Raw genomic sequence first — 15,066 nt, 5'->3', positions numbered from 1 at the left:
CTGTCTTCCCATAGCCTCAAGGGTGACCTCCCTGGTCACCAAGGCAATGCATGCATGTTGGGTTACATTTATACTATTTCTGTAAGTTATACCAAAACATCAATTTAACTTCTTTCATTTGTAATATTCCTTCAAAATAAATTTATGTGGCAACCCCCCCCAAATAATCTTGCCACAAAATATTAAAGTGGGAGAAATCACTCTACCTGATATAAAAGCTTACAGCAATCAAGGTAGTGTGGGGTTGGCAGAAGGTAAACACATGCAGCAATGGAACAGAAGAGGAAACCTGGAAATATACCCAAACCAATATACTCGACTGATTTGTGGGGGGAAAAAAACTGCATAAGCAATTCAACAGAGCAAGGATTATCTTTTTAATAAATGGTGCTAGAGGAATCAGACATCTATAGGCCAAAAAGAAAATCAATCTAAATCTCGTACCTTATAAAAATTAACTCAAAATGGCACACCAGAATAAATCTAAAGTGTGAAACTATAAAATATTTTTTAGATGAGAAAAAGCTTCTGGATTAGCATTAGTGGAAGAGTTCTAAATGTGGACATTAAGGCATGATCTATTAAAAAATGATAAACTGAGGGGCACTTGGGTGGCTCAGTTGATTAAGTGTCTGACTCTTGATTTAGGCTCAGGTCATGATCTTGGGGCCATGAGTTCAAGCCCCATGTCAGGCTCAGCACTCAGTGTGTTGTCTGCTTGAGATTCTCTCTGTCGCCCTTTGTTCCTCCCCAGCTCACATGCATGCTAACTAAACAAATAAAGGTTTTTATAAAAGGATAAATTGAACTGCATCCAAATCTAAAACTTTTGCTATGTGACTCAGTTACGAGGATGAAAATACAAGCTACGGTCTTGGAAACAGTATTTGCAAACCCTGTATCTGAGAAAGGACTCATAGCCATAATATTTTCTTAAAAAAGCTCTAAAATTGAATGGTAAAATATGAGCCTTATTGGAAGATAGACAAAAAACATGAACATACATTTCACTCAAGAGGATATACAGAGAGTCAGTAAACTATAAGGTATTCAACATCATTAGCTGTTGGGGAAATACAAATGAAAACACAACGAGTTATGACAGCACACATACACACATATATACATATGTACCGAGACAGGGTCCTCACATTTCACTCTACGGGTAAGTGGCACCAGAAAGTTGATAAGCTCCTTCTGAGGAGAAACATGAAGGATCCACCAGGTGATTAAATGTAGGTAAGCACGGGGAATGTTTGAAGGTAGAACCAAATGACTGTTCTGTCTCTTTACTTTTTTGTTTAAAGATTTATTTATTTATTTCAGAAAGAATGCTAGTGGAAGGAGGGGCACAGGGAGAAGGAGAGAGAATCTCAAGCAGACTCTGCGCTGAGCATGGAGCCCAACGTGGGGCTCCACCCCACAACCCTGAGATCGCAACCTGAGCCAAAACCAAGAGTTGGAGACTTAACCGACTGAACCACTCAGGAACCGTTAAACTATATGACCTTAGTGCTCCCTGACAAAGTTAAAAATGGATCCCACCGAGGAATTCTGCTGCCACAGCAGTTGCCATTATACACCTCCCCCAACCCCGTTCTGATGATGTGTCACTTCCTGCTTCAGCCTCCAATCAGCCACAGTGACAGAAGCCCATGGAATGAGAGGTGAAGTTTTAAAGACGAACACAGTCTATACTCTTCACTTCACCCAAGAGGCCACTGGAAATAGCCCAAAGACCCACTAAGGGAGATGCACATTGTTTCCCAGAAGTAAATACAGCTCAGCTTGTACTTTGGAACAATCGGTCAACCTTGCTACTTGCACAATTCGTCAGCAAAGGTTATGCAGTGCCTGAACAGGATCATGGCAGAATCACCGGGCCTCATCACCATCTGCCTTTTAGGATGTCTTCTCAGTGCTGAATGTACAGGTTTGTTTCCTTTTTAAAGATACATTGAGCATGTTTGTCTTTTAGATATAGAAATGTCTGGCACTATCTTCTCCACTAAGTAATGATTACAGGATTTGACAGCAACGTTTAAGATTCTAGTTGTCAGCATGTGGGTTGGCAAATACTGGCTTTCTGGTAGCTGTGTCTTCTTAACTGTTAAAACTAAATAGATCTACAATGCTTAGGGTACTTTATTTTTAATGGACACTGTTAGGCTTGTGATTTGACAACATAGTTCTGCTTAGGAAACAGTCGCCTCCTTAGGTAAAGAAAAGTAAGAGTGGGAAAAACGTTTCAACCAGGAAACAGCAGACTATGAAGAAGACATTAACTCTGTCATTTTGGGTTTGTTTGGTTGGTTTTTTTTTAACTCACCACTTTGAAATCAAAATGGGATCCATCACACTAAAGCCACAAACAATGGCCTTATTTACACACAGAGTTTGATTTTAAGGTATCTGACGTGTTTCAAAATTTTACAACTATGTAATGAGGCAAGCCTCTAATTTTAAATATCCCTAAAATCATACACCTATGATTTTAAGTTTTATTTACAACAAACTTTTCATTACTAAGTTGTTACTTATCCCTAAAGTTTTTCATGAATTAGGAAAAATTATTTTGTTTCTGATTCTAAACATAGCAGAGTTAATACATGGGGAAATCCAATACTCACTTGAGCAAAACAAACCCAAGAATCGACGTAAGAAGTAGGAACTTAGTTAATGCAAAGTGTATAATTTGGTTTTTTTTCACAACTTCAGTGACTTTATGCATTTCCCAAAGGCAGGCACACAGGGAGGAAATTACCCCATTTAGGCAAACAGTGTGTTCTCACAGGAAGCATTTATCACCCTTACTTGTCAACCTACTATAATCAAATCTAGTGGCTGACAGCGCCGGGATCAGGGGTGCCAACCCTAAGGGTCCCCGAAAAACAGACTGGCCCCGTGTTTTCCATTCCAGACATGATGTCAGACTGAAATGCAGAAATGATGATCTGAGAACACAAAGGTTAAATCAAACTAGCCAAGTGGGTAGAGTAGAGAAATAAAGAAATTTAGCTGGAAATTCACAAAATAGGACATAAAGCTAAGTCTTTACACATATCTCATCCGTGTGAGACCTAGGAGGACAAAAGATGCAAGCCTTTCCTTCAGGATAAGTGGTGAGATAATGGACATTTCAAGAGGGCTGCTGCTCCCTTGAAGACCTCAGATGTTGGGGAAAAGGAAAGATATGGTGGGGGTAGCGGGAGAGAGTCAAGGATTTCAGTGTTGGGGAAATAATGGCTAGAAGAGATAAACCCGAAGAGAGGCTAATCTATGACCCTCAGACAATACTGAGGAGAAAGGCAGTGTCATTGTGGAGTCACTGTGGTCAGAGATAATGGGCCATTGTGGAGGGGAATTTCCGTCAGGATAGTCAGCACTCGTGCAGCTCCGCTCCTCAACGGTCACTGGCTTCTAAAAGCAGTTTCTATGAATGCCTTTCAGAGATGTTACATTTTCATGACTGCTGCTCTCAGGTATTATTTGCATCCGTTTAGGATTTTTGAAATCAAAACTGTCCGTGAAATCATTCCATTTTATAAGGTGTATGGGCTGAGCTGTCTTTTGTTCCGAATGAATGCATGAAATGAATGAATGAAAGAGAACTTCGGTCCATACACTTTACAGAACTTGACAAAACCGAGCAACTACTATGGGGCCAGGTGCTGGGGTGAGGTATCGGGGTACAGGGATAAGCCAGACTCCCTCTCTGACCTAAAGCACCACAGAGTCAAGGTACAGTGACAAAATGTGTGCCAGGTGCTAAAAGACCACAGAGGAAGGAATATGTTAACTGGGAAAACACTTGACAGACAGTATCTTGGGTTGGGTCCTAAAAGATGAGTAGGTCCCCCTCCCTAACTGTCTGATCTAGGGCATTACACACAGAGAGAATCACATGTGTACTAAGATCCAGATCCAGGGGCGCCTGGATAACATCTACCATTGGCTCAGGTCATGATCCTGGGTCCTGGGATTGAGCCCTGCATTGGGCTTCCTGCTCCATGCGGAGCATGTTTCTCCTTCTCCCACTTCCCCTGCTTGTGTTCCCTCTCTTGCTCTCTGTCAAATAAATAAATAAAATCTTTAAAAAAAAAAATCTAGATCCACAAAGAATGTGAGGCCTTTCAGGAATGCAGTAGGTTTTGAATATTAAATATGACAAGTGAGGTAGGATAGCAAGACAGGGTCAGGTCATCAGATAATGAAGTTCCGCAGTGAAGGAGCTTGGACAGCAGAACCCAATTACTGGGTCATCAGAAGCGTAAACGTGAATAGCACCGATGGCTCATTGAGAATGCTCAGTTTGGCAACATTCTTTTTTTTTTTCTTATTAGGTTTTTTATTTCAATTCCAGTATGGGTAGCATACCGTGTTATATTAGTTTTGGGGGGTACAACATAGTGAGCGACTCAAGATGGAATACATTACTCAGTGCTCATCCTGGTACGTGTACACTTTAGTCCCTGTCACCCCCCCTCCACTGAAGCCATCTGGGTGTGGAAGGGGAACAGGTTCAGAGAAGCGTGGAGGGTGTGAACTGGGCATCTGACGTGATTACAGGACACAGCATCGTACCTCTGAGCACGGGCTATGCAGTCTGACCACCAACGTCAAAATCCTGGCTCTGCCACTTCAGTGTGTTAACTGAACCACGGGACTTCACCTCTCCGAAGCTCCATTCCTCTGGCTTACAATGAGATGACAGTCCCTATCTCGTGGGACTGCTGTGAGGGCGGAATGAAATAATGACCCCAAAGCACTAAGCACAGGGTCCAGCCCTTCGGAGGTATTAGAGAAACATCAGCTCTGATTCGTCCCAGGACAGTGCGCAGTGGGGGAGCTGGAAACAGGGTCTGGAATTCAGAAGAGAGATCTGGCCAGAGGTGGACATTTGGAACCCACTGTTGTAGAAAGGGCAGCCCCCATGGTGTGCGTGAGGGTCCCGGAAGTGAGCACGGAGAACATGGCGGCTGGCACAGGCCTGGCTGTAGCGAGCCCTCAGAAACCAGCATCGAGAGAGTCAGGGCCGACCTAGGGGGAGGCAAGCAGGTCCCTAGAGTGTAACTGTACTTGCTTGCACTCACTGAGACACAGGGTCTCCTCACGTTTTGTTCCCTAGATGCCTTGTCTACCTCACCCTGGTCAAGACTATGGCGCGACCGGGCTGAGGCAGGAACCTGAGGGAACTCTGAACATTGAAGGGGCAGGCAAAGGGGAAGGCACTGGTTCAAGTGATGGATAAATAATAAGAGAGCAGGGAGGAGCCAGTAGAGTGACTTCATGGAAAGAGTACCGCGGAGGGGCAGGGGAGATCAAGCCGTGGAAATGTTTCAGAGCCGTGACCAAGTACACAAACTCCCAATGATCTTCAGGAAGTCATCGCTGATCCTGACTGACAATAGTCATTTCATTATGTGGGTGGGAGTAAAGAAGGGAAAGAGCCACAGGAAAAGCACTAAAATGGAGTGTGAAGGCACCAGTATGAAGGCGTTAGAGGGAACTGAGAAACAGGCAGTCAGGCCAGCATGAGAGGGACAGGGAGAGAGAGAGAGAAGCAGCATACACCATTACCATGTGCATGTATTATCTCACGGACCCTGTTGAGAACACTGTGAGGTAGTTATTCTTATTATATGCCACTGTTAGACCCATTTTCGTTTGACCAAGTTAAGCTCCAGAGATTTTGTCACTTGCCTGACATCTCACAGCCAACAGGTGGCAAATGTGTCATTCAAACCCAGGTGTGTCTGATCTGACTGCAAACCCTTGTTCCTCCACTCGGTCACACTGTAACTGGGGACAGGTGTAGGTGCCATCGTCGGGCTGCCCAGGGCCAAGCAGAGAGGAGGGCCTGGCAGGGCGGCCTCACCGTGTGACGGTATCCCTGCGCAGCTTGGTGGTTTTCTCCCACAGTGCTCAGCGGCACATGGCCGCACTGACCCAGCGGTTGGCACTGTGGGTACTGCAGCACGGAGGACGGTGTGAAGGGAATGGAGAAAGCTGTCAAGAATTGGAGAGAATAAGTCTAAACTAAATTCCAGAAAAAAAAGAAAGAGTGAAGTCCAAGGGGACTCGCAGAGCAAGGGGGGAAGCGAGGTTGTCAGGGGACTCAAACCCCCTCCATAAAGGGAACAGCTGCAATGGAAAGAAGGGAATACAGTCCCCCTCCCCCTCCTTCTTTTCTCTTCCTCTTCCCCTTTTCCTTTCCCCTTCCCCTTCTTCTTCTTCTCCTTCCTTCTTTCTTCTTCCTCCTTCTTTTTTTTGAATTCATGACAAAGCAGTCCCAAAATGCCTGGAAACTTCATCTTCTAAGCACCTGGTCCTGTTGAGATCATACCAGATAGTCCCCTGATGAAAAGAACAATTCCAGCAACTTCCTGAGTTCCTGTTATTAATTATAGAGATAGATTTACGTCTAGATTTCATATATACATCTATATATACATATCTATAGATATATACATATCTATAGATATAGATATCTAGATATCTATAGATATATAGATAGATATAGATAGATATCTGTCTATATCTATCTATATCTAGAGAGAGAGAGAGAGTGTGTGTGTGTGTGTGTGTGTCTTAGATTTGAATGTGGTGAGAGAGGGAGGGAAGGAGAGAATCAGGAGCGTCCCTGAAGGCTAGGCAGACACAGCTCGAGTAAGTCACATCCTAAATCCCAGAGAAAGACTTTGGTCACCGGCATTCCCTTAACACATGCCAACCGAAGGTGTTGTGAGTCTGAAGATAAACAAATTAATGCAGTGGTTTTTCTCTAACATCTATGGACAGACACTGAGGTTGTGTTTGCAGCTGGACCGCCGTTATTAGGCTTCTGTTCTTCCAAGAGAAATTTGTTGGGAAGTCATTTGGGCAACCGCGTCCTGAGAACACAGCTCAGCTGGGGTCATGGGTCACCCTGCAAGGATCTGCAATTAGCTATTTGCAAATGATGACAAAGTGTAAAGTTAACTGCTTATTTGAGAACTTTCTTTCTCATCCAAAGTAAATTCAAATAGGACTGAGAATCTGACCTTTCATTACTGGAACTCTCTTGACTAAAAGCCAAATTGGATTTTAATTCCTAAATCTCCGTGTGTATACAGTACCAGGAGGACATCACAGATTTTGGCTCCGTGCCCCAAAGATAAATTGGTTTGGGGATTACTTGGATTAAAAACAAAGCCTTTCTTGAGAGATGTATTTAGCTTTCATGATGTTTTCTTTTTCCCAAACCTAAAGAATCGTTCTTTGGAATTTCAGTTTTTCTTGACCATGAAAATGCCACCAAAATTCTGAATCGGCCAAAGAGGTATAATTCAGGTAAACTGGAAGAGTTCGTGCGAGGGAACCTTGAGAGAGAATGTATAGAAGAAAAGTGTAGTTTTGAAGAAGCTCGAGAAGTTTTTGAAAACACTGAAAAAACCGTGAGTATTTCCACATAATATTCTTCAGACGCAGAGGAAAGTACAGAGAACTAAAGAAAAAAAGAAACTTCTCTTTGGAATTTTAAAATATCTAACCATATATATATGTACGAAAAATGTTATAAAGGGAAGGAATCGAATCCAAAATACCTTGAGTACTACCACTAACTTGTCCTCTTTTTCTTTATAGACTGAATTTTGGAAGCAATATGTTGGTAAGCAATTAATTTTTTTCCTCTAGCTGGTATAGGAAACATTTGGGAATTATGTATTGTTGCTCTGCATAAACAGACAATAGATTAAACTCTGTGAAAAACGGTCTGACTCCTTTACCCAAGACTGAATGGTGACAGAGGACAGGTTAATGGCGGCGCAGGCGGCTTTCAGCTGGCAGATAGGCTTCCTCCTCCCGAGGGCTTCAAGAAGACATTGTCACACCCTACGCAGTTGGAAGGAGGGAACTGAGATGAGTGCACCTGGAGACTGAGTTTGAGAATTTTCAGTCTTTAGTAGAGAACGTGAAAATGCTGACTGACTTAAATGTTTACTGCTTCGAAGTCCTCCCCCTTATGATGGCTTACGAGCCCCTCCACGATTGTTCTGGCCCTCCTTTTCCACTGGCCCTCAGACTCTCTCCTCCTGTTCTCCTCCTCACATGCAGGGTGGGGGCAGGGAGGGAGGCTTCGTGGGGAGGACAGGAGGCAGCCATCTTGGCCTCCCTGCTGCTCCCGGCGCACTCCAGGCCTGCTTCCGCTTTGGTCTCTGGCCAGACCATTCCTTGAACTTGGAATGCTCCTCTTCCAAGTTCGCCTAGGCTCGCTCCCTCCCCTCCTTCAGCTCTTCACCCAAATGTCACCATCTCGATGAAGCCTAGCTTGCTTACCTGTTAGTACTTCAACCTGCCTCCCCATAACTGCATCACTGAGGTACCACAACCTCCTCCTATTTTTCACAGCACTTTTCACCAGTGGAGGTAACATATAATAAACCTGCTTACTTCCACAATTTATTATCTATTTTCCCCACTTCATTAGAATTCAAGCTTCACACTGGCAGGGGTGTTCAAGTGTTTTATTGATGTCAACAGTACCTCGAACACTACCTGGTCCAGAAGCACTGAGTAAATATTTGTTGAATGAATTGACCAAAAGGAGGAACAGTAAAAACTTCCATGACAGCTAAGCTTTGAAACTAATGTAAAATCCAGCAGCAGGATATTGAGGCAGCAGCCGTTCCAGAGGTTGGCTTATGCGAGACCATCCGCATGGACAGAACCTAGACGGCAAATTCACTGAGTTCCAGCAATTGGAGATCCAGTGCTAGGTTCCACTCACTATTCTGAAACTTGTTCATGCTCCAGTAACTCAATTTCTCCACTTCTGTTTTTAACTTCTGAGGAAGGATGAAGTCCACTCCATTACATTTACTTTCTCAGCCTTTCCTTACTTTTAGTAATGCAGGCTACCAGGCCAATGCTCTCCTCAGGTAGTCCCCTGCAGTTAGTCCAAATGAGTCTTTTTAGTCCTTATTTCCATTACATTTAAAACCTTAAATCTTGTGATTTTTTAAGATTTTCTTTTTAAGTAATCTCTACCCCCGACACGGGGCTTGAACGCACAGCCCTGAGATCGGAAGTCACACACACCACCGACTTGAGCCAGTCAGGTGCGCCTTGTGATAGATTTTTTTTTTAAAGATTTTATTTATTTGCCAGAGAGAGAGCACAAACAGAGGAAATGAAAGGCAGAGGGAGAGAAAGAAGCAGGCTCCTGTTGAGAAGAGAGCCCAATGTAGGACTCGATCCCAGGACCCTGAGACCATGACCTGAGCTGAAGGCAGAGGCTTAACCCTCTGAGCCACCCAGGTGCCCCCCGCCCCGTTGTGATAGATTTTTAAAGCAAATCAATTTCTACTTCCCCACCCGCCTCCACAAACTCCGGGCTGTATTTAAATTCCCATGACCTGGGGCGCCTGGGTGGCTCAGTGGGTTAAAGCCTCTGCCTTCTGCTCGGGTCATGATCCCGGAGTCCTGGGATCGAGCCCCACATCAGGCTCTCTGCTCAGCGGGGAGCCTGCTTCCTCCTCTCTCTCTCTGCCTGCCTCTCTGCCTACTTGTGATCTCTGTCTGTCAAATAAATAAATAAACAAAATCTTTAAAAAAAAAAAATTCCCACGACCTGTTCATTGCCCACCCCACTCCCCAGCAGGGGTTGGTCAGAACCCCCTAAGCACTATATTTTGAAGCTGAGTCCCTGCCTTCTGGGTCAAAGGCCATGTTGTTTACAGCATCCAGAGTAAAGAGATCTCAGAAACCTCAGGGGCATGATTCCGTCACTACTGCTTCATCCTCCAAAAACCAGAACAAAGAAGCAAAAAGAAAAGAGCTCCCCACCTCTTTTCAGTTGCAGTCAAGTTTCCTAAGCACCCCAAAAGAGCTGATGGTGTTTCACATACTGCCAGGTGCATGCCCCTCACACTATCCTCTTATCACCGGCCTTGTCCTCTACTATCAACAGCCTAGTTGAAGAAAGAAAGATCGTCCAGGCACATGAGCCAGCGGCCGTCAAGGTCTTGGCGGTTCACAGAGCGCCTGCCCTATTTCATCCGCACACCAACCCAGCGAGCGGAGCATTATCAACCTCAGTTTACAGGGGACACGCAGGCTTAGGGAGGCTCAAAGACTTGCCAAAGGTCATCCAGTTGGGGAGTCACAGAGCCCAGAAGGGAACCCAAGTTCTCGAAAGAGCGAGCCCTTGCTCTCACCATCACCCCTCCCAGCCTTCAGATCCGGGGGCTGTTACTCATTAAACAACAACTGGAAGCTCTCACTTGACAGGGCCTTGTCCCTGGTTGTCTTTGACCCCTACTGTCGGTGGCTTCGCCTGAGCCCAAAGTACACACACACAAGCACCCAAAGGAGGCCTAAATGCGGGATAAAATGACACTCGTTTTAAAGCTATGTCTCAGCAAATGAGTTGCTGTGTAGCTGGCTGCAAGCCCAGACCCTTTCAGTGAAACATCCTAAATAATTCAGATCCGCTGGTCTATAATATAAAGTGCAAATGTAGCTCGTTTTTTAGACCAGTTTGAACATCAATAATAATAAACCAGAGATAACGTATTTTGTTTTCATAGAATTGGAACAAATTGAACTATCTGGGCAAGAGCACAGTGGGTCAAGGGGTTAGAGGGGACAGGGTCTAGTCTTTATGGCAAGCAGATTTTCCAGGGAGGGACTATTTCTGAGAAAGGGATAGGAGCCCTCAGTCAAGAGGAGCTAGACAGTAGGACCGATGGTGACAGGTGAGCCACACCTCCCCCTCCTACGAGCAACCTCCCCGCTAGAAGGGGGAAGGGGAAGGTTTGCTCCAAAGTAGGACCAAGAATTAGAAATTTCTCTTTCTTTTCCCCTTTTCTCTTTCTTTCATTGCTGGGCCATCTTGACCTCTTACTCTTGCTGTCCTAGCTCTTATTTTGTCTTCAGGGCTGTTTCTTTTAGCTCCGAGTGTGTACCCGGCACCCTTCTGGTTCTATTCATCCCTTTCTCCAACAGCTTCCTTAGAAGTATGGATGGAGCAGGAGCTTTCAGAAACCAGATTCAAAGCTTCCCTTCTCATCCTGACCCTTCTCCTCTTGCCTGTTTCTTCCTCATGGTTTCCTACCACAGGTGTCTTCTAAGGCTCTCAAGAACTCTGTGAATATAGAAACTTCAGGAAAGGCTGAGAGGAAATACAGCCAATGTACACATAAATAAAGCAGAACTTCAGAACCTTTTCCTTTTCAATTGTTTGTGGGAAAAGTGGTTTCTCACCTGAAACTAATATAGCAGTGTTTTGTCAACTAACAGGAATTAAAATTACAACTTTTTAAAAAATAAAATAAATTTTAAAAACTACAACTTTAAAAACATTTTTATTAACATGTAATGTATTATTTGGCAAATAAAATAGAAAAATAAAATTTAAAAAAAATAAAATTTTAAAAAATTACAACTTTAGAAACAATTTTTATCAACATATAATGTATCATTTTGCAAATAAAATATAAAAATAAAAATTTTTTAATAAAATTTTAAGAACTACAACTTTAAAAACAATTTTTATTAACATATAATGTATTATTTTGCAGATTAAATATAAAAGTAAAATTTTTAAAAAACAAAATGTTAAAAATTACAACTTTAAAGACAATTTTTTATTAACATATAATGTATTATTTCGCCCCAGGGGCACAGGTGTGTGAATCATCAGGCTTACACATTTCACAGCACTCACCATAGCACATCCTTCCCCAATGTCCACCACCCAGCCAAAAATTTTTTTTAACAAAAAGAAAAGCTGCTTCTCACTTTACCTAGACCATCTGGGACCTAAGTCAGAGACAGCAGAGTCTCTTTTAGCAGGGAGAGACGCTTCTGGCGGCTCTTCCATTGTCTCGAACCATGACTGCATACTATACTTTTTTTTTTTAAAGATTTTTTTATTTGTTTATTTGACAGAGAGAGACAGAGAGGTCACAAGTAGGCAGAGAGGCAGGCAGAGAGAGAGAGAGAGGGAGAAGCAGGCTCCCCGCCACTGCATACTATACTTTTAAAAAGTTAATGATACCAGAAGGAAGTAGAGGCATTTGCTCCGAGCTGAGGCTGCCAGTTCTCTGAGGGGAAGCACCATGTGCTCCTCAGCTCGCATGTTCTGCAAGACCTACCGTAGTGGGCCCTGCGTGACACAGAGTTACCAACCGATGAAGTGCTGGGATTTGGGTTAGAACCAACTTGTCATCGTTCTGGAAGAAAGGAATGCAAACCCTTTTCCCCCAGGCACATATAGTCCATGTCTAACTTCGGACTTTCCTCTGCCTCTTCCTCTTCCCTTGGTTGCATAAACTGCCTTCCTCAGAGCAACTTCCTAGGACAGTAGTAGCCTAAGAACCTTTGTTCGGGTTGTTCTTGGAAATTCCGGAAGATGGGGGCAACCCCTAAACAGCAGCGTCAGACCCGAAAATCAGGCTCTGCTCCCCAGGAGTCTGTGCACAGAGGCGCTCGAAGCGCCTGATTTGCTAATTCAACTTTCTTAACCTATCTCAAAGATGGAGATCAGTGTGAGTCCAATCCGTGTTTGAATGGCGGCGTATGCAAAGATGACATCAATTCCTATGAGTGCTGGTGTCAAGTTGGATTTGAAGGAAAGAACTGTGAAGTAGGTACGTAACCACTTTTTGATTACTCGTGGTTCCGCATTTTCCTGTGGAAGCAGATGAAACCGGAAAGTGCAATATTTATGTATCATAATTTTCTCTTAAAAACATTCTTATTGTGGTAAAGGACACTTAACAGGAGATCTATACTCTTTTTTTAAAGATTTTATTTACTTGAGAGACAGAGGGAGAACACGAGCAAGGGGAGGGGCAGAGGGAAAGGGAGAAGGTGACTCCCCGCTGGGCAGGGAGCCCCACGAAGGGCTGGATCCCAAGACCCCCTGGGATCAGGACCTGAGCCAAAGTCAGACGCTTAGCTTACTGAGCCACCCAGGGGCCCCAGGAGATCTGTACTTGTAACAAATTTTGAAGCTTACAGTACAGCACCTCTCTAGAAGGCCTACATCTTGCATAACTTAAAGTTTATACCGGCTGAACAGCAGCTCCCCCATTTCTCTTTCCCTCGGCCCCTGGCAAGCACAACCGTGTTCTCTGTTTCTATGTGTCTGCCTATTTTCGACACCTCAAATAAGTAGAATCATGCAGAGTTTGTCCTTCTGGGACAGGCTTGTTTCCTTGAGTGTAATGCACTCCAGGTTCATCCGTGCTGTTGCACAGGACAGGGTTTCTTTTTTTCAAAAGGCTGAATACTGAACCATGTAAAGCATATACTTTCCAAGCTTATGAACATTCATTTGATCTGTAGTCCTAGTTTCTTGGATGAGTTTAAGAAACCACAGTAAGAGCAACAATAATTAATATATGGCAGCTAATATTAAGGGATAATGACGCTCCCCTCATTTATTAATCCTCAGTATAACCGTAGGCCCGCAGTGCCATTACTGTCTCCATTCTGTGCAGATGAAGAAATTATATAGCTCAGATAGCTCAAAATCACAGAGGCTATCTTTGGTTGGGCCTGAACCTGAACTTGAGTTGGTCTGCCCAAAACCCACACTTCTATCTACAAAATGCAAAGAAAACCAAGCCCATAAAATTGTTTGAACTCAGGACTAAATTGTTGTCAACACAGGCAGTGGAAAACAGTGAAATATAGAACTGAGAAATGGCGAGGCCAATTCTCCATCAAACAGGCACTTCTCTGCACACAGTAACCACTTCCCATGTTAAATTTGTTGACAAAAATTGGAGCTCACTCCTGCATTTCACTATGTGGATTACACTGAAAAAGTTACATGGCAAATTTAGGAGCAGGATGCCTCTTTCCTCCTCATAGCCTAGAATATTCTCCCCCCTTGGGATTTTGGCAATTGGAGCAGTAAATCCCCAAGTCCTTCTCCTACTTGCTTATTATTTCTGGATGCAAGATTACTGGTATTATGGTTGTGAAAGGCACACCATGCTAATGACAGAGTCTCCCTCTCTCTCCTGAAACTCCAGATGAATGGAGATGCTATTCTAGGGAAAGAATTTAACAGCACAGGCTACCTGACTAAGGGCGAAGAGTAGAAAACTGGCAGACCTCTATATATTAAGACTTTCCAACAATGCACCCGACACAGATGAAAGAGGCATAAAACAAAATGAAACTCAGCAGCGGCAGCTGTCCTACAGGGTAAGGAAAAAAGTCACCTGTAATGTTGTTCAGAAATCTTTTGGGGACTAAAGAGGACCCCACTGATCATCTCCCTTTGAGAGCTAAAAGACAAAAAGAGAATAGAAGATAACAAAAGGAAAAGGTGGCAGTGTAATAACATTTAAAAAGAAAGAAAAGAACGGATACAGGTGGGTGAACCGGTACCCCCCCCCCACCCGTATTCCCTCAGATTTCCCAGCATGGGGGCAAACCAGCACCTCTGTTGCCTTTCCTGTGGGTGTGGTAACTCGTGCAAGATCTCTGCAGTGCTACTTCCATCTGGAAGGCTCCAATTTCAAATTCAGATTTCCGTAGATAAATCTGATCCTGCTATTATGGAAACCGAGGGGATCTTTGGAGTCGTTACTCATTATCAGCTTAAATAACATAGCCATTGGAGCTGAGGGAATGAATTACCTCAATTAGTCTCAGTTCAAAACCAAGGGCACATTGTAGTAGAGCGTAAATGAAAATAGTGTTTAGTGAGGCGTCTGGCGGCCTCAGTGGGTAGAGTGATGTGAGTTCAAGCCCCACGGTGGGTGCAGAACTTACTTTTAAAAAAATAAACAAAATGAAATAAAATTAGGAGCAACTGTTTAAAAATCGTGTTGAGCCTTAAATATTTCTAAAATGTCTTTAGTTTAAATGAAGACACTCTAATGGAGGAGAATTGCCCTGAGGAATGTAATATAAGCAGAGAATTTCTATAACAGGGTTTGCTTCCCGTGCGAGGCTGCACAGCACAGCAGAAGTAAGTCTACAGCGGCCTCAGGTTCCGCACACTTGGGTCTGGGAAGGGCTCTGCTGATGCCCTTGCTTTGACCACCGTATCTGGCCTCT

At 43.7% G+C, this 15,066-nt stretch overlaps 1 protein-coding gene across 1 annotated transcript in view; it reads left to right on the top strand.

Annotated features, from left to right (window-relative positions):
• The first annotated feature begins 1,661 nt into the window (after positions 1-1,661).
• F9 (coagulation factor IX) overlaps positions 1,662-15,066 on the top strand; it is a 33,144-nt gene continuing 19,739 nt past the window's right edge. Inside the window, exons 1-4 of the mRNA XM_082717578.1 lie at positions 1,662-1,933; positions 7,273-7,436; positions 7,627-7,651; positions 12,522-12,635. Coding sequence (XP_082573704.1) covers positions 1,846-1,933; positions 7,273-7,436; positions 7,627-7,651; positions 12,522-12,635 — 391 coding nt within the window. The 5' untranslated portion in view covers positions 1,662-1,845. The remainder of the gene's footprint in view (positions 1,934-7,272; positions 7,437-7,626; positions 7,652-12,521; positions 12,636-15,066) is intronic.

Source organism: Mustela nivalis (genome assembly GCF_964662115.1).
Source record: "Mustela nivalis genome assembly, chromosome: X".
NCBI classification, from domain to species: domain Eukaryota; kingdom Metazoa; phylum Chordata; class Mammalia; order Carnivora; family Mustelidae; genus Mustela; species Mustela nivalis.
This window is presented reverse-complemented; position numbering and strand designations above follow the sequence as displayed.